At 39.7% G+C, this 18956-nt stretch overlaps 1 protein-coding gene across 1 annotated transcript; it reads right to left on the bottom strand.

Moving 5' to 3' along the window:
- Positions 1 to 1739: 1739 nt before the first annotated feature.
- On the bottom strand, positions 1740 to 17886 carry LOC306899595 (extracellular calcium-sensing receptor-like; the record flags this gene model as incomplete). The annotated part of the gene is made up of 6 exons (XM_079465960.1): positions 1740 to 2653; positions 2814 to 2937; positions 3444 to 3671; positions 3746 to 4501; positions 4584 to 4872; positions 17726 to 17886. 6 exons carry the CDS (start codon positions 17884 to 17886, stop codon positions 1740 to 1742), a joined length of 2472 nt encoding a protein of 823 aa, XP_079322086.1.
- Between the last annotated feature and the right edge of the window lie 1070 nt (positions 17887 to 18956).

The following is an 18956-nucleotide window of genomic DNA, read 5'->3' as shown; positions in this document are numbered from 1 at the left end:
CCTTCCATACTCTCTCTCCTGTCTCGTCTTTGTTCCCATCCTCTCGTTACCTTCGTTATTGATTAATGCCCTTCACCTGTTTCCCTCTTGATTTGCTCCCTTATTTAATGCCCTTGTGTCTTCTGTCTTGTGCTGGTTCATTGTGGTGTTGTGGTGAGTCCATGTGTCTTGTCAAGTCTAGTTCAGTGTATTTGTAGTTCTTGTTTTGAGTTTATGTTAAGTCTTTGTGTAGTTAGTCTTAGTCATGTTATTGTATCCATGTTTTGTTCTGTTACCCCCTCGTGGGTCTTTGTTTTATTATTTGTTAACCCCTTACCCGCTGTCTGCACCTGGGTCCTCTCTCCGTGTCTCACCATGAGAATCATGACAGAAACAACCCAGCATAGGTACATTTATAACTGAACTGCTGTGTTATGAAGATTGAGGCAGAAACAGTTTGTGTAAATACATATTTTATTATGTATGCTTGACAAAGACAACATAGTGTTGTTGCATTTATTAAAACCTTTAATTATTATTAGTGATGTGTGCGATTGGGCTTATTGAGGAGAGGTGTGTTATGACTTCAATCAGTGATAGGGTATATGATGTTTGTCCGGTGGGCGAACAATCCCATAGACTAGACCAACAGGTCAGGGTGCAGAGCAAGAAGAGGCTGACAGGGTGCAAGTTAAACCCCTGGGGCATAAGAGCTGCCCGAAAGTAGCCCATAGACATATAATAATGAAGGAAATGCACAGACTGCTGTTATAAAAGGCCCATATGAATATCTTTGCAGCACAGTGTCATAGAGACATGATGGGCTCATTTTACGCAGGGAACCAATCCCTCACTCAGCATCAGCATTAAGCCCCAAGTATACTTGACTTTCTGTGTACATGTCCGTCTCGCGCACAAATGCATCCAAGCTCGACACGAGTGCTCTACCAGACCACCAGGAGGACAGCGCAGAGTCGCATCATTCACAGACCCACTTCAAATTATATATGATAGAGGAAGTCATTCGCCATTGCAAACAATCATAGCATACGACTTCAGACAAAAATTCCATCACGTGAGCGGTGTGAGGGCTGTCAAGCCACACCCTATCATCCATTTACAGTACCTTAGCAACCATTCTCATAGACTGCCATTATAAAAGCCAGTGTCATGGAGAAAAGAGGCTTGTTCGACTTGGTGTGGCTCTGCAAGATCCAACAGGTGGATGACATCAAGGTACCACGGGAGAATTTCGAAACCAAACTTTTTGTAGTTTTGAATCATCCACCTGTCAGATCTTGTGGCGCCGCCTCAAGTCGAACAAGGTGGTGGGTTAATTTCACTTGTGTCTTGCAGTAAAATCATTGGCAGCTGCCAAGCCACTTCTTAGCAACCGAACAGAGTATCCTAGAAATCATTTAGCGAGACCCATTGCTCTACATCAGAAAATCGTAGAGACATGGGGGTTGATTCGTTTCACTCGTAGCTTGGAGTATCATGCAGCAGCCAAGCCACCTCCAGCAACCAAACAAAAACATCAGTGAATTTTGTATTTAAAATTACCTTTTTTTGTTTCAATTAAAATGCTCTGTTGTTTAACTAAAATAGACATAAATATTAACATTTTCTGGGTTCATTTTTTGTGGGGTCCTATACAGTATTATGCAGCAGTTACTTTTTAACCTAGAAAATACTGACTACACAATAGGCTAAATGTAAATAAACACTGCCAAGTTTATGTGAACATGTTAGTTTATTTGTCAATAGGGCTTAGTTTCTGATTTTCCCATCAAATGTTGTTTTGTATTTTGTTCAGGTTTAAACAAAATGATGTAACATTTTGGTGCAAATATGCAGAATAATAAACCAAAGCTTGAGGCTAAAATGGCAAATATCTCCACAGCTACACTAAATTTTCCAGGAGAACTGATATAAGATGGGATGAATGTGATCCACACAGCACAGAATATGAGCATACTGAATGTGATGAATTTAGCTTCATTGAAATTATCAGGAAGCCTCCGAGCTAGAAAAGCCAGAATGAAGCACATGAGAGCCAGTAGACCAATATAACCCATTACAGCAGAAAAACCTACAGTAGAACCCAGACTGCACTCAAAAATGATCTTCTCTTTGTAATATTTCATATTTGTAATGGGAATGGGAGGAGATATTGTTAGCCAAAGCACACAGATAAGAACCTGAATAAGTGTAAAGGCAAGGACACTGAGTCTCTGTTGTACAGGCCCAAACCATTTCATGACTTTACTTCCTGGAAGTGTGGCTTTGAATGCCATTAACACAACTATTGTTTTTCCCAGAACACAAGAGATACAGAGGACAAAAGTTATCCCAAACGCTGTGTGACGTAACATACAGGACCATTCAGTTGGCTGGCCAATGAAAGTAAGTGAACAGAGAAAACAGAGAATCAATGAGAAGAGCAGCAAGAAGCTCAGCTCTGAGTTGTTGGCTTTTACTATGGGGGTGTCCTTCTTACTGTAAAACAGAACTGTGACCAGCACAGTTATTACTACACCAAACAGTGAGAAAAAGACCAGCACTATACCCATAACTTCTGTGAATGACAGAAACTCTACAGCCTTTAACACACATTTATTTTTCTCAGCATTAGACCAGAATTCCCCTGGACACTGCATGCAGTTATTTGAATCTGGAAAGAAAGTTGTGATCACTATAGTAAGAGACAAAATGTCAAGTATTTTATTTATGAACTCCTTTTATAAGAAACTGCACACTGAACACCAGAAGGAGAACACAAAAAGAGCAGCTAACCAGTTTTCTTTGAATCTTTGATTTGGGCTGAAGTTTACCTGTCTCATTACTGATTTCTCCATCTGCACATTGAATACAGTCATAACAGCAGACAGGTCTTCCTTTCTGTACAGCCTTCCTAGTGCCTGGAGGACAACTCTCACTGCACACAGACCTTGGCTTCTACATGAAAAGATATGATTATTTAAATGATTTGTAGAATAAACATTCATGAGAATGTTTGTTTATGGGAACAAAACAGTGATATGAGAAGGAATATAAATTACTAATATTTCTCTGTGTAGGGTTTTTATTTCACTTGGCCCAGCTGATCTGTTACGTTGATTAAATGAAATGCCCCTTTACTCATTCTCGATGAATGTTTCAATGCCAATTAATCAAGTCTTTAATGTGAAAATTTAGCCTGTTGAAGAAATTCCTTTATTTCATGGTTAAATACTATAATGTTTTTTTTTACAAATAGTTTGGAGAGTTTACCACATGTAATGTACACCACATTCAATTCTTCCAAACTATACAAATAAAAATAGGTTATCCTGGAATATTGAAGTGTTTAAGTAGTGGTGAGTTCTGCCTTTAAATAGGACAGAAAAACATTTTCGTAGATATTTTCCTTCAGTATCCTAAAACACTCAAAACAAATCCTGTAGAACAACCAGGTAATTTACCTCCAGCCGTCCTCCAGCCCAGATGATGTTTTCAGTGTTTAGCACAAAGCGCTGGTCAGGGGGCAGTGAGGCATCATAGTAACCGACTGCTTTAAACTGAATTGATCCATCAGAGTCCTGCTGCCAGTTCACAACTTCATACTGGGCTACTACAGCACCAGTTCGGTCAAACCACACACGATCTCCAAATTTTACTGTGAAATTTACTTTTTTCAGAGCTTCAACCACCTAGAAATGTTTTAACATTATTATTGGTGCATTTTACAAGGGTTATCTCTTATTTAGTTCATTAGTATTTTTACCTGCTGTGGTTGTATTTTCATGCCTTTCTCACAACCTTCTTTTTCTTTACACTTGAGCACACTGTGTAATGCATGAGCAACTGCATATACTGCTTTGTAGACATTACTTGCATATCTTTGCTCTGGCACATCTTCAGTGTAGTTTTTTAAAAGAAAAAGATCCTGATATCTGCTGCAACCTAAAGCATCCTGGGAAGAATTCCCATCTGCATGTGAGCATGGAAAATCTGTGTCCCAGAATGATTTTAGAACATAGTCTAAAAAACCTTCAATAAACATTTTTCTCATTGCAAATCCCAGTGATCCTCCAAGCACACGAAAGCTATTTGGAGTTAGTAAACTCTCTGCTGTTATCCATGCCTCCACACCAATCATTTGGAGGCCTGTAATGTTCTGAATATTTAACTGCTCAAGTAGATTATTCATCTCAAAATTGGAAAGAAATGCAACAATCACTTTAGCAGTGCTTTGCTTTATTATATTTACAACTTTCTGAAATTTTTCAGGCTCTGTGCGGTAAAATTTCACTGAGTACTCCACACAAATCCCCTCCTCCTGTGCTGTATTCAGAAATATGGCCATTCCATTGTTTCCATAGTCATTGTCACTGTTCACAGCTCCAACCCAAGACCAGCCGAAGTGTTTGACTATATATGCAAGTGCTCTGCTCTGATGATAATCACTAGCAATAGTTCTGAAGAATGATGGGTATTCTTTCCTATCACTTAGACATTCACAGGTAGCTGAGTGACTTATCTGAAAAAGAAAGCACAAGAACCATTTATAATATCATCAATCTGGTTATTGGCTCCATTTTTATGGATTTTTCCTCCCTTACCACCGGGATTTTAAAAGGTCCTGTTGTTCTGGACAGAATCACTGTGGCAGAAGACTCTGATTCTCCTATGATAGCATGTATAGGAGTCTCTCCATTGCATCTGTCTCCTTCTGCAAAGGCTTGTCCATTCATCACTGCCATAGTTGCACTCATAGAAGACAATCTTGAAGCACAAGTATCAAAAATTCTGTAGCCAATAGAAACATTTGGGAGCAAAGTTGCATTCCTGTTAATCTCCTCAATGGCAAAGGTCACGATTTGAGCCAGCCGCAAATCTTGTATATTTACACTGTGGAAACATTCGACCAGGGCTTAACAGCAACTACTTAACAGGTAAACATGGTGGAAAAGGAAAAATATTTTTTTCAAACATCGTTTTAATTGCAACAATTTCTTATGTGATTAATTTTTTTGAATATAATACATAGAAATACAGTTTATACATTTTTTTTATTAAAAAGTATTAATTTATATTCTGTATATATTAAACATATTGTCTCTAATATTTATCTAATATTTAACAAACCTGGAGCATGAAAGAAGCTGAGGTTTTTGTTTGAACTCATATAAAGACAATGTTTCTTTACTGTGAATTGAAATAAGAGCTCCGATCATTACGTCTCCTTCCTTAGATAGCAGCGGGTATTTTGAATCTCCCATCATTCGACAAACGGTGTCCTCTGCCTTTGAATGAAGGTCATGGAAAAGCAGGAGTGTTAAAAATATAAGCATCCCAATGATTGACCTACACTCTGGCTGCCAAATGCAAGTGATCTGATACAGTGTGTAGACTTTTATACACATAATTATCATGGATGAATGGATGCAAACATAGCCAATAACGTCATAGGGAAGGGCATGAAACAGGCCAAGCAGGGGGGAAAGGAGGAATATAGCTAGTTAATTATTCGTTGCACTCCTAGTTGTTTGAAGGAAAAATTTGTTCTGTCAGAGTGTTCAGTGCCTCTATGTTGTACCATCTGCTGACTCATAATTCATAGTGCAAAACATATACATTCAAAATAAGGCCACTTGGCCACATGCCAAAAATTGAAAGCCTCGGGGGACCCATCCCCTGGGGGTATGCACCAACAAGACGAGAAAACGGAGACGGGAGCACTCCGAGCGCCGGAATGAGAGAGGGGAGAGAGCAAAAAAGAAATTCTAGGTTCCCCGACATGCTGCCACTCGGTCCTCAAACAGCTGGGGTACTCTCCTTCGTAGGGCCTTGCAGTGGCCCTGGGTGCTACATCATGCGCCCCCTGGCGGCCGGCAGTGGCTCCTCTGGTAGGGAAACAGTAGCGGGCCCCCCTAGCCTTGGTCTTCCCCCTTTGGCAGATGAATACAGGTTCCGGCCTCTGGCAGGAGGTGGCCCCTTCCGGTCAGTGACTTCCCCTGGGTGTCTCGGCAGTAACTAGAGGTGTTCTAAAAGAGCATATTTTTTCAGTGCTGCATGTCCCGCTGTGCTCATGGGTGCAATGCCATCATCGAGGAGGGGGAAGGACAAGACGTCTGCCTCAAGTGTCTGGGTCTCCGGCACACTGAGGCAGCGTTTGTGGATACGTCATGCCCGCACTGCGGGTGGATCGCGATACATCCTTTTCAGTCATGGGTGCATGTGTTCTTTAGAGAATCAGCCACCACCTCACCTGCATCCCGTCCTGTAACAGCAGTGGCTTCGGCCCTGCAGTCAGCCAAGGCGAACAGCGAGGGTGATATGGGGATCATCGTGAGCCTCAATCCGTCAGCCAAATGCTTGTCTCTTCTAAGTTTGGCTATTCTTTAGTCTATGTGTGTATATTGCAAAGATATCTGCTTATGATAATAATAATGATAATTAAAATATTGATTAAAATATAATATTAAAATGTTGGCATTAATATACATTTTATGAATAGTAGGCCTATACAGTATAATCAGATACAAAGTAACTGAGTAACTAGCTACTTGAGTAGTTTTTTCATTGCATACTTCTTTTACTTTTACTTCGGTAACAATCTCTCTTGTTACTTGTACTTTTACTTGAGTAAAGATTTTGTCTACTCTACACATCTCTGGTGACAGTTCACCATAGCTCTGTTAATGGCGTGCAAAATGATGTTTTAGGTCCTTTCCTGCTTTCTCTCATTTTAAATAAAATTGAATCTTATGCCAAAATGTTTGACCAAAATTCTTTATTTCCTTCAGTCAATACCAGTAGGCAATTTTTTTCTTTGTACCCCTTTCCCTAAAAAAGTCTAAGGATAGACTTAAACTTGGATCAGTGTCCAAAACTTCCACATGACCAAACTATAAATTCATATATGCAGTGTTAATTAAATAAAACTATACAATTCTAGCAGCCCCCCGGCCAGGCAAACAGTGCATAACAGTACGGTGGCGAGGAACCCAAAACTCCATTGTAGGACAAAAAAACCTCAGAGGGAAACCAGGCCTAACCAGGGAATTCCAGTCCCCCTCTGGAAAAAGCTGCAGCCTCTGCACAAGCTCGACAGTGCTTGCACAACAAGGCAAAATAAAATAAAATGGATTTAAGATTATCATTTATAATCTAGTGGAGGCTGACATTTTGTTGAGTCGCCACGTCCTTTGTCCAGCTCTATCGTCACAGCATTTGTCAGGTCTGGGCATGGACTGCATCTTGCCTGCTCTGGTAACCTTGGACTGCGTCCTGCCCGCTCTAGTAACCTTGGAACAATGAGACAAGACTGGATGAGAGTAGAGAACTATTCTGCACTCTTTGATGCAACACATGCATCAGTTGGTTTTGGAAGTGTTCCTGGTTCCGGTTGATCTAACTAGTGCAGCCTAAACCTTCGGAATATATATATTATGATAGTGTAGTGTATACAAGATTAAAATGATGCTTCTTTAGTCTAGATTTAAACTGACAGAGTGTGTCTGCCTCCCGGATAGTTCGGGGAAGACTGTTCCAAAGCTAGATAGGAAAAGGATCTGCCGCCTGCACTTGATTTTAAAAGTCTAGGTATTACCAACTGACCGGACGCCAGAGAGCGCAGTGCACATGAAGGACTGTAATACGAGAGAAGTTCACTCAAGTAGTGAGGAACCAAACCATGCAGGGCTTTATAGGCAATAAGCAAGATTTTAAAGTTAATGCAATGCTTTATAGATAACCAGTGCAAGGTTGACAGAACCCGACTAATGTGCTCATACTTTTTTATACGTGTAAGAACTCGAGCTGCCGCATTTTGGACCAGTTTGTATTTTTGTAATAGGCCTGCAGGGCAACCCCCTAATAGTGAATTAGGCAAGGCAAGTTTATTTGTATAGCACATTTCATACACAATGGCAATTCAAAGTGCTTTACATAGAAGAAATTAAAAATATCCATTTGATAAAACAGTTAGATTAGATTAGATTAGATTCAACTTTATTGTCATAACACATATACAAGTACAGTGTAACGAAACGTAGTTTAGGTCTAACCAGAAGTGCAGTTAGCAAGTGCAGGATATACAGTTAGAATAAATACAGAATACAATATGAAAAATATAATACAGTGGGCATGGACTATAAAAATATTTTGCAGTAGGTGTGTTCTATGAAAATATGACAATAACTATGAACAATATATACAGATGACTATATACTATGAGCATTAATGTACAGGTGGATATGAACAGATAATAATTTAGACTAAAATAGTGCAAGTGACTTAGGTATGCATAAATAAGAAATAAGAAAAATAAAAGTAACCAGTTAAGAATAAAAAATGAAATTTCAAAGTTTAGAACAAATAAGGAAAATAAAAATTAACCAGTTAAGAATAAAAATAAAATAAAATATAGTTTAGAATAGATAATAAATAAAATAAAGTACAGCACAAACAGTCGGACGGTCAGAGGCACAGTGGCACATTAATCAAATGCAAAGTTAAACAGATGTGTTTTGAGTCTGGATTTGAATGTGGCTACTGTGGGAGCACATCTGATCTCTTCTGGAAGCTGGTTCCAACTGCGGCTCGCATAATAGCTAAATGCAGACTCTCCTTGCTTGGAGAGAACCCTTGGTATTTCTAGCTGATGCGATCCTAATGACCTGAGTGTTCTTTTGGGTCTGTATTCAATGAGCATATCTGCAATGTATTGAGGTCCTAGGCCATTGAACGATTTATATACCAGTAATTAAACTTTAAAATCTATCCTATATGTAACTGGTAGCCAGTGTAAAGACCTGAGGACTGGTGTGATATGATCATATTTTCTGGTTCTGCTCAGAATCCTTGCCGCAGCGTTCTGTATGAGCTGCATCTTTCTTATGGTCTTTTTGGGGAGGCCAGTAAGGAGTCCATTACAATAATCCACCCTGCTGGTGATGAAAGCATGCACTAGTTTCTCTAAGTCTTGACTGGAAACAAAGCATCTAATTCTTGCAATATTTTTCAGATGATAGTATGCTGATTTAGTTATTGCTTTGACATGACTACTGAAGCTAAGGTCTGACTCTAGAAACACACCGAGATTCCTGACTTGATTTTTTGTTGTTTGACCTTTAGAGTGAAGGTACGCATTCACCTTGAGAACTTCATCTTTATTTCTAAACGCAATGACTTCAGTTTTGTCTTTGTTTAACTGAAGAAAGTTTTGGCACATCCAACTATTTATTTCATCAATGCATTTGAGCAGGGAGTCAATGGGGCTGTAATCGTTAGGCGATAGGGCTAAGTATATCTGTGTGTGGTCTGCATAGCTGTGTTAAGCAATTTGGTTATTTGTCATTATTTGGCTCATTGGGAGCATGTACAGGTTGAATAGGAGAGGCGCAAGAATTGAGCCTTGGGGGACTCCGCATGTCATGGATGTCCTCTCAGACTTATGGTCACCTATACTCACATAATAACCTCTTGCTTCTAGGTATGACCTGAACCATTTTAGGACTATCCCAGAAAGCCCCACCCAGTTTTCCAGCCTGTCTATAAGTATGTTGTGATCGACCGTGTCAAATGCAGCACTGAGGTCGAGTAGGACCAGCACGGATAATTTGCCTGAATCAGTACTTAAGCGAATGTCGTTTACTATCTTAATGAGCGCTGTCTCTGTGCTGTGATGCGGGCGGAACCCAGATTGAAAATTGTCAAAGTATCCGTTTGAGCTTAAGAATTTGTTCAGCTGGTTGAAGACAACTTTTTCAATTATCTTACCTATGAAGGGAATATTTGAGATCGGTCTATAGTTGTTTAATATGGTCTTATCCAGATTGCTCTTTTTCAGGAGGGGTTTGACAACAGCAGTTTTCAGGGAGTTTGGGAAACTTCCAGAAAGAAGTGAGGCATTTACCACATCTAGGAGATCTGCTTATAAACAGTTTAACACACTTTTGAAAAAAGATGTGGGAAGTGCGTCAAGGGCACAGGTTGATGTTTTAAGGTGTTGAACGGTTTCTTCCAAATTTTTGCCATCAATTTCTTCAAAATCAGACATTGTAACTACTTTCTCAGGTTGTGGTGTGATCTGCCCGACCCCAGCGCTACTCAAGGATGTGCCGATCACCTTTCTAATATTATTGATTTTATCAAAGAAGAAAGATGCAAACTCACTGCACTTGCTGTCTGAGAGCATTTCACTGGGAATGTGGCTTGGGGGGTTTGTCAGTCTGTCTACAGTAGCGAAAAGAGTCCGGGTGTTGTTTAAGTTGCTGTTTATAATATTTGAGAAGAAAGTCTGCCTAGCTTTGCCTAGTTCCATATTGAAAGCATGGATGGTGTCTTTGTAGATGTTATAATGGACTACAAGTTTTGTCTTCCGCCACAAGCGCTCTGCTTTTCTGCATTGTCTTTTCATATTTTGCACCGCTGTTGAGTTTCTCCAAGGTGCTTTTTGTCTACCACTCTTCCTGACTTTCACAGGGGCAATATCATCAATTGCACTTTTAACCTTCGAGTTAAAAGAATCAAGGAGAGAATCAACAGAGTCAGCAGATATGCTTGGTGTTAAAGATATGGCCTTCATAAATAGTACACTAGTGTTCTCATTTAAGCATCTCTTCTTGACAGACACAGATCTAACTTCAATGGCAGGAGAGATCAATATATCAAAGAAAATACAGAAATGATCAGATAGTGCTACATCCTTAATAACAATAGATGAAATGTTTAGACCCTTACTGATAAGTAAATCTAAAGTGTGTCCACGATTGTGTGTGGGTCCATGTACATGCTGAGTCAGGTCAAATGTTTTTAAAACAGTTTTGATTTCTTTTGCCATATTGTTTTCTGCATTATCTATGTGAATGTTAAAATCTCCGGCAATAGAGAAACAGTCAAACTCTGAGGAAATTGTTGATAACATTTCTATAAAGTCCTCAGCAAAGGATGAAGAGTATTTTGGAGGCCTGTAAACAGTGATTAGTAAAATGCGAGGAGCACCTTTTAACACAATACCCAGATATTCAAAAGACGTGTAATTTCCAAATGATATTTGCTTACATTGATAGACATCTTTAAAAAGAGCAGCTACTCCCCCACCTCTCCTAACTGATCTGCAGACACTCATAAAAGTAAAGTTAGGAGGTGATGCTTCATTGAGGACTGTTGCACTGCAGCTGTCTTCTAGCCAGGTTTCATTTAGAAACATAAAATCCAGGTTGTATGTGGTTATTAAGTCGTTGACTAGAAGTGATTTGTTTTTAAGTGAGCAGATGTTTAAAAGTGCTAACTTAGCAGTCTTGCTTTTTGCCCCCATAGCAATCTTGGTTTGACGTGCAATGGGCACCAGATTAGTCTGGTTTGATCTACGACTATTGAAGGCCTTAGACTTTCTGTCGTGTGATAGCACAGCAATAGAAAAAGATACAGGCACACTGGATTCCCGCTTGTTCTGTAAACATTTGAGAAAGTTACTGTTATCATAGCGGGGACCCGACACATATCACTTAGAGCTGGTATTAGTTGTTTTCGGTTGACCTCGAGGAGATGGAGGAGGGTGCGGGCCCTGGCGTTGTGGAAGAGGCCGAAGAGCTCTCACAGGAGGAGGGCGAAGGCGAGCTGGGCCTGCAGGCTCTGGTGGCCGTGGGGCTTGTCGTTTTTTGGTCGATATTTGGGGGCTTCCAGCAAGTTTGGTTCCAGCATACACCAGTTTTTCCATTTTCTCTGAGAAGCACAGAAGTGGAGATGGTGGGGAGAGAGATAACGTGTCTGGTGAGAGGGGCTGTATCTCTGGTGTTATCAGAGGCTGTAATACGCTGTCCTGGTTTCCCTGGCTGTTTTCCAGGAAGTCGTCCTTGGGTGCTGAATCTTGGAGCAGTTCTAATATGTCACAGTCTGTCTGTGTTGAGCTCGGTGGGCAGGGCTCAGCTGAAATGGTGCCATGAACTGAGTGGTGTTATCATTGTGTGACGTGTCAGCCGCATGTCCAACCAGGTGCTGAGGTGAAGACATGTGGTCATTCACACTGTGTTCGGGTGTGTGTGTGCCATTCTGGTTGAGTGGATTGGCAGTAGGATGACTGAGGGAGAAGAAGATATTGTCCTTAAGCACTCTTGAACCCAGTTTGTTTAACTGGTGGCCATTTTGTTGAAACAGTTGCCTCTGACTCCAGAAAATATTGTAGTTGTCAATGAAGTTCACTCCTTTTATATTGCAGGTTTTTTGCAGCCATGTATTAAGCCCAAGCAAACGTGAAAACCTGTTTGTTCCTCTTGCTGGGAGTGGTCCACTGATGAATGCTTGAACATTCAGTGTTTTTAGTGTTTCAATGAGTTCATTGAAGTCCTTATTAAGAAGTTCTGACTGTTCTTTATGAATATCATTTTCCCCCACATGAATGATGAGTCGATTTACAGTCTTATGTTTCATCAGAATGTTCTGAAGTTCCCTGTTTACATCAGAAGTTGTTGCTTGTGGACGGCAGCACGTAGTTGTATCCCTGCTACTAATGTTTCTGATTATGGAGTCACCCACTATCAGAGTCCTGGGCTCAGCTGCACTTTGAGCTGAGTGCCGCTGTCTGTTCGACCTTGAGCGCCTGTTAAAATCAGAGTTAGCTGCTGGCTGATTTAGTCTGTGTTCAGACACATTCATCAAATTTGGGGATTCCTCATTGAATAATACTTCAAATCTGTTCTCAAGATGTATGTGCGGTGTTCGGAGACCAGTGTTTGCAATCCTTGTAGCCATATTTGGGGTAGAGGATGCTGCTGCGGCAATATGTGATACTCGTGACAGTCTGATGTCTCGAGTGCCATTAGGTCTCGCTCCCTGTTTATGCCATCTATTTGTAAGTCGATCGGCTTGTTTCTCTACACTCAGAAAGGCCGGTCGAGGAGTACTAGATTTATGGGACTCACCGGCTGTGTGCTGAGGGCGTCCATGACGGATCTCTGATTTGTGTTCCGTCTGGATTGGTGGTCCCACAAGTAACTTTGTTTCAAGAACTGCAATCCTTTGTAAAAGTTTGTGGCAGTTTATGCAGCAAGTAGATTCCAGAGAAGGCATTTTCTCTTATCCTTATGAGTGTAGACAGTTGTGTTTTCTCTTCCCCGGAATGTAAGCTTTCAGTTGGAGGCTGGTCAAATAAGATAATTCGGATTTTTGTAGTAATACGTTTGAGCACTGTGCCGAAGTTAAAATTAGGTGATAAAAGGAGATAAAATATAAAAGTATAAAAGCGACAGCGTAAGCGCGGAGAAGTAAGCAGGAGCGTCCGACTGCGATTTGACTCCTCCTCAGTCAAAAGAAAAAGTAATCTAGTCTTGATGTCATGAAGGCATGAATTAGCTTCTCTGCATCTGATGGTGACAGCATAGGACGTAGTTTAGATAGATATATTTTTAAGATGGAAAAACGCAATTTTACGGGTGCTGGTGACCTGGTTCTAAAATTACAGAGTATTATCGGATAAAATGCCAAGATTCTTTGCTGAAGATGAGGGTTTTATGGTACATCCATCAATAGTTAAGCAGTATTCTTGGTTGTTACGTATGGCGGTTTTCGGTGTAATAAGTAACACTTCAGTTTTGTCTGAGTTCAGTAGTAAGAAATTGTTACTCATCCACTTTATTATATCTCCTAGAGGTAGCATGTATAATGCGAAGAGCATATGCCCTAAGACTGAGCCCTGTGGTACACCGTACTGGGATTTGCATGACACCTCATTGTATATTTCACAGCACAGCTTATAAAGTATATTGACAAAACATCCTATCACAGTTAGCTTCATCATTCTTACCTTTTCACCCAAAGACTTGCATCACAGAAATAGTTGTGTGGTGAGGAAGGCGGGATGAGAGCCGCTGAGGTGGGGCCGGTGGTGTGAGTGATAGTTAGAATCAGCTGTCCCGCATATCTCACGGAGGAGATCGGGAACTTAAGAGGACAAGCGGCAGGACACTGACGAGAGAGGACCGGGCCCGGACATGTGTTAAGTTTGTGTTTATGTTTTATGGCCGGCAGTCTACTGTGAGGTGGCTGCCGGTCTTTTACTTCGTTTGTTCGTTGTTTATTGATTTGAATAAAGTTTTGTTAAATGTTCCCACCTCCTTCCTTCCCTTTTATGGAACTACATTACAAGTTGTTTAAAGACTTTCTCGTGATAAAACTGTAGAGAAAAACATTATTAGTAATACAGACTATGTTTCTACAGTACATTCATAAAAACGTTTAGCATTTTATTTTTTTTCTCTTAGTTTCCTGCCATTTCAATAAATCTACTTAGTGTGGATGGCTTGTTTTCAGTTAATTTAGCTTTATTTTCTATATATAAATTCATTTTTAATGAAAACTTGAAAAACAACAACATTTGCCTTGGAATAGACAACAGAAACTACTGCAATGTGATAATCCATAAAGTTAGTTTATTTATCAGTAGTACTTATTTTGAGTTTTTCCCATCATATGTTGTTTTGTATTTTGTTCAGGCTTAAACAGGATGATATAACATTTAGGTGCAAATATACAGAATAATAAACCAAAGCTTGATGCTAAAATGGCAAATATCTCCACAGCTACAGTAAATTTTCCAGGAGAACTGACATAAGCTGGAATAAATGTGATCCACACAGCACAGAATATGAGCATACTGAATGTGATGAATTTAGCTTCATTGAAGTTGTCAGGCAACTTCCGAGCCAGAAAAGCCAGAATGAAGCACATGAGAGCAAGAAGGCCAACATAACCCAGCACAGCGGAAAAACCTATTGTTGAACCAAGATTGCATTCAAAAACAATTTTTTCCTTATAATGATTCATATTTTTATAGGGAAAAGGAGGAGATATTGTTAGCCAAAGCACACAGATAAGAACCTGTATGAGTGTAAAGGCAAGAACACTGAGTCTCTGTTGTAAAGGCCCAAACCATTTCATGACATTACTTCCTGGAAGTGTGGCCTTGAAGGCCATTAACACAACTATTGTTTTCCCCAGAACACAAGAGATACAGAGGACAAAAGTGATCCCAAACGCTGTGTGACGTAACATACAGGACCACTCAGTGGGACGACCAATGAAAGTAAGTGAACAGAGAAAACACAAAATCAACGAGAAGAGCAGCAGGAAGCTCAGCTCTGAGTTGTTGGCTTTTACTATGGGGCTGTCCTTCTTACTGTAAAATAGAACTGTGACCAGTACAGTTATTCCTACTCCAAACAGTGAGAAAAAGACTAGCACTATACCCATAACTTCTGTGAATGACAGAAACTCTACAGTCTTTAAAACACATTTATTTTTCTCAGCATTAGACCAGAATTCCCCTGGACACTGCATGCAGTTATTTGAATCTGGAAGGGAAGTTCGCTATAGTTAGAGACAACAGTTAAATTGTGTTATTTATGAACTTCTTTTCAAAATGAACTGCACCCTGAACAGTAGAAGAAAAACACAAAAACAGCAGCTAACGAGTTTTCTTTGCATCTTTGACTTGGTCTGAAGTTTACCTGTCTCATTACTGATTTCTCCATCTGCACATTGAATACAGTCATAACAGCAGACAGGTCTTCCTTTCTGTCCAGCCTTCCTAGTGCCTGGAGGACAACTCTCACTGCACACAGACCTTGGCTTCTACATGAAGAAAAAATTGAATACATTAATATATTTATGTTGACTATAAAGATTAAAGACTGGAACAATTGTAATCTGAAAAATTGTTCATACTTATTTTATGTAAAACAGTAGTCTGAAAGTACGTTGAAGTACTATAAAGTGCCCTGCCTGTTTCTGATATTTTGTCAGCTAGATAAAATAAGAAAATGTATCCTATTTATCCTATTAGAAAGAATTGAGATGATTGTCCACAAGGAATAAATGCAATGTTTTCATTCATATATATATATATATGACATTTTTACTTCAATCTTATTCAGTCTTATAGTTGTATTGTAAAAAAATATAAAAAGAATTGTGACTAAGAACAAAATCTGAACTAATGTTCAACTGTGGAGGAAACTCTTCAGTTTTATTAAATTAAAACCCATTAAGGGCTTTTTGTATAGGTCAATGCAAGTATTTATCTCTTGATTTTGACAATCAGTTGTTATAGTTTAAATAAGCATAAACAAGTTGTTATTTACCTGCAGCTGTCCTCCAGCCCAGATGATGTTTTCAGTGTTTAGCACAAAGCGCTGGTCAGGGGGTAGAGAGGCATCATAGTAACCCACTGCTTTAAACTGAACTGATCCATCAGAGTCCTGCTGCCAGTTCACAACTTCATACTGGGCTACTGCAGCACCAGTGCTGTCAAACCACACACGATCTCCCATCTTTATGGTAAAATTTACTTTTTCCAAGGCCTCAACTATCTAAAATAAAACAACATTGTATTTGTGTATAATACTACAAAATACCATGTAGTATTGTCAAAATATGCTTACAGTTGTCTTTTTACCTGCTGTGGTTGTACTGCCAGGCCTTTCTCACAACCTGCATGTTCTTTGCATTTGAGTAGATTGTGTAATGAATTAGCCACAGCATACACGGATTTGTAGACATTGCTTGAAAATCTTTGTTCAGGTACATCTTCATTGTAATTTTTCAGCACAAGTAGATCCTGATATATGCTGCAGTTTAATGCATGGTGAGAAAAATGTCCATCGCTTTCTGAGCATGGAACAGCTGTGTCCCAGAATGCTTTTATGGCATAATCTGAAAATCCTTCAATATACATTTTTCTTACAGCAAATCCCAATGATCCTCCCAGCACACTAAAACTATTAGGGGTGATTAAATTATTTGTAGTGATCCATCCTTCTACACCAATCATTTGCAGGCCTGTAATATTCTGAATACTAAACTGCTCAAGTAGAATTTCCATCTCTAAACTGGTGAGAAATGCTACAATCACTTTTGCACTTCCTTGTTTTATTACATCTACTACTTTTTTTAGTTTCTCTGTCTCTGTGCGGTAGAATTTCACAGAGTACTCTACACAAATGCCTTCCTCCTGTGCTGTATTCAGAAATATGGCCATTCCGTTGTTTCCATAATCATTGTCAGTGTTCACAGCTCCAACCCAAGACCAGCCGAAGTGTTTGACTATATATGCAAGTGCTCTGCTCTGATGATAATCACTTGCAATTGTTCTGAAGAATGATGGGTGTTCTTTCCTATTACTGAGACATTCACATGTTGCTGAGTGACTTATCTGAAAACAAACAGTGCACATGAAACGTTGAAACAGACATCTTTCTGTTATTGTTTCAAACCTTTTAAATGAGTGCCTTACCACTGGTATTTTAAAAGGTCCTGTTGTTCTGGACAGAATCACTGTGGCAGAAGACTCTGTTTCTCCCAAGATAGCATGTATAGGAGTCTGTCCATTACATCTGTCTTCTTCTGCAAAAACCTGTCCATTCATCACTGACATAGTTGCACTCATAGAAGACAGTCTTGAACCACAGGTATCATAGATTCTATAGCCAATAGACACATTTGGCAGCAAAGTTTCACTTCTATGGATCTCATCAATGGCAAATGTCATAGTTTGAGCCATTCGAAAGTCCCTTAGATTTACACTGTAAAAACATGATGGCAGTAGTCAAGTTTTCTGTTATATTCTCAATGAAATGGCAGTTTGCTGTTTTGAAACAAATTTTGTAGTTGTGCTGAAGTGTATTTTGAAATAAAATTTGTTACTTTAAAATACATTAAAATGCTTTAATTGTTGTCATAATTATATTTTAATGTAACAAACCTGGAGCATGACAGAAGCTGAGGTTTTTGTGTAAACTCAAAAGAAGACAATGTTTCCACGCTGCGAATAGCAAAAAGTCCTCCAATAATTATGTCTCCATCCTTTGAAAACAGTGGATACTTGGGATCTCCCATCATTTGGCAATGATTGCTTTTTGCCATTGCATAAGGGTGATAGAAAAGCAGGAGTGTGTACAATAAAATATACATCCCAGAGTGGAAGGTCATTGGCTGCTTCTAAATGCTATTGACCTGATACAGTGTGTGCACTTTTATATACTTCATTATTATGGATGAACGTGTTATGAACGTAGCCAATGACATCATGGGGCAGAGTGTGAGCCATGTCAAGCATGAGTCAGATACAATATTGCTGTTTTTTAAATGATTAGAAACAAATTGTGAAACTTTGGCTAATTCAATGTGTATTTTTGCTACCAAGTATCAAAATAAACATTCCATAAAAGTTGAATTCTTGTTATGCACATTTTTTGTTTATTTGTTTTTATTAGATGCAGAAGAAATGACTAGTGCATTCAGTTATGTTCTCAAGCAAAATGTGACTCACATCACATTTCTTTGAGATTATTTACAGTAGAGTATTTCAAATTAACAAAATACTCCTTCACAGCCTCCACTCAAATGCTATTTGTGTCAGGGACAGAAGGAAGACCCAAGCGAAGATGCGTTAGAGTCAATTTATTAACACAAAGTCAAAAAGGCAAACAAAGATACCCGGCAGTGCAGCCGGAGTAATGCAGGAGGAGGCAAGAATCGCAGTCGGGCAGGCGTGGGTCGGTCAAGGGCGTACGGTGTCCAGGGAGGGAGAAGAGAGAGCGTAGTCATACAGGCGAGGTGCGAACATAATGCGGAGAAACACGGCAAACTCTTAGTCGGATCAGAGGATCGGAGAAAAACGGAGAACCGAGAAGACAACAGCAGAACCGCAACTCCTGAAGAGAGAAGCAACCACCAGTACGAACTGGGGAAAAAAGGTTAGCAACACGACAAAACAGGGCAAGACCAACTGATATCTGAATAAGACAACAACACACTGGCAACGGAAATGACAGTTGAAGGAGTATATAAAGCAATGGAAGGTAATGAGAAAATAAGTAACAGCTGAGCGGAGAGCGTGAACAGAAGTGAATGGAAAGTCTCAATGAGAGAACGGTTCAGGATGTCCCGGGCCGAGACCCAACATCTTTCCTTGGGCCCATAACCCTCCCAGT

Source organism: Barbatula barbatula (assembly GCF_947034865.1).
Source record: "Barbatula barbatula genome assembly, chromosome: 10".
Classification (NCBI taxonomy): Eukaryota; Metazoa; Chordata; class Actinopteri; order Cypriniformes; family Nemacheilidae; genus Barbatula; species Barbatula barbatula.
The sequence above is the reverse complement of the archived record's forward strand: the minus strand, read 5'-3'. Positions and strand labels throughout refer to the sequence as shown.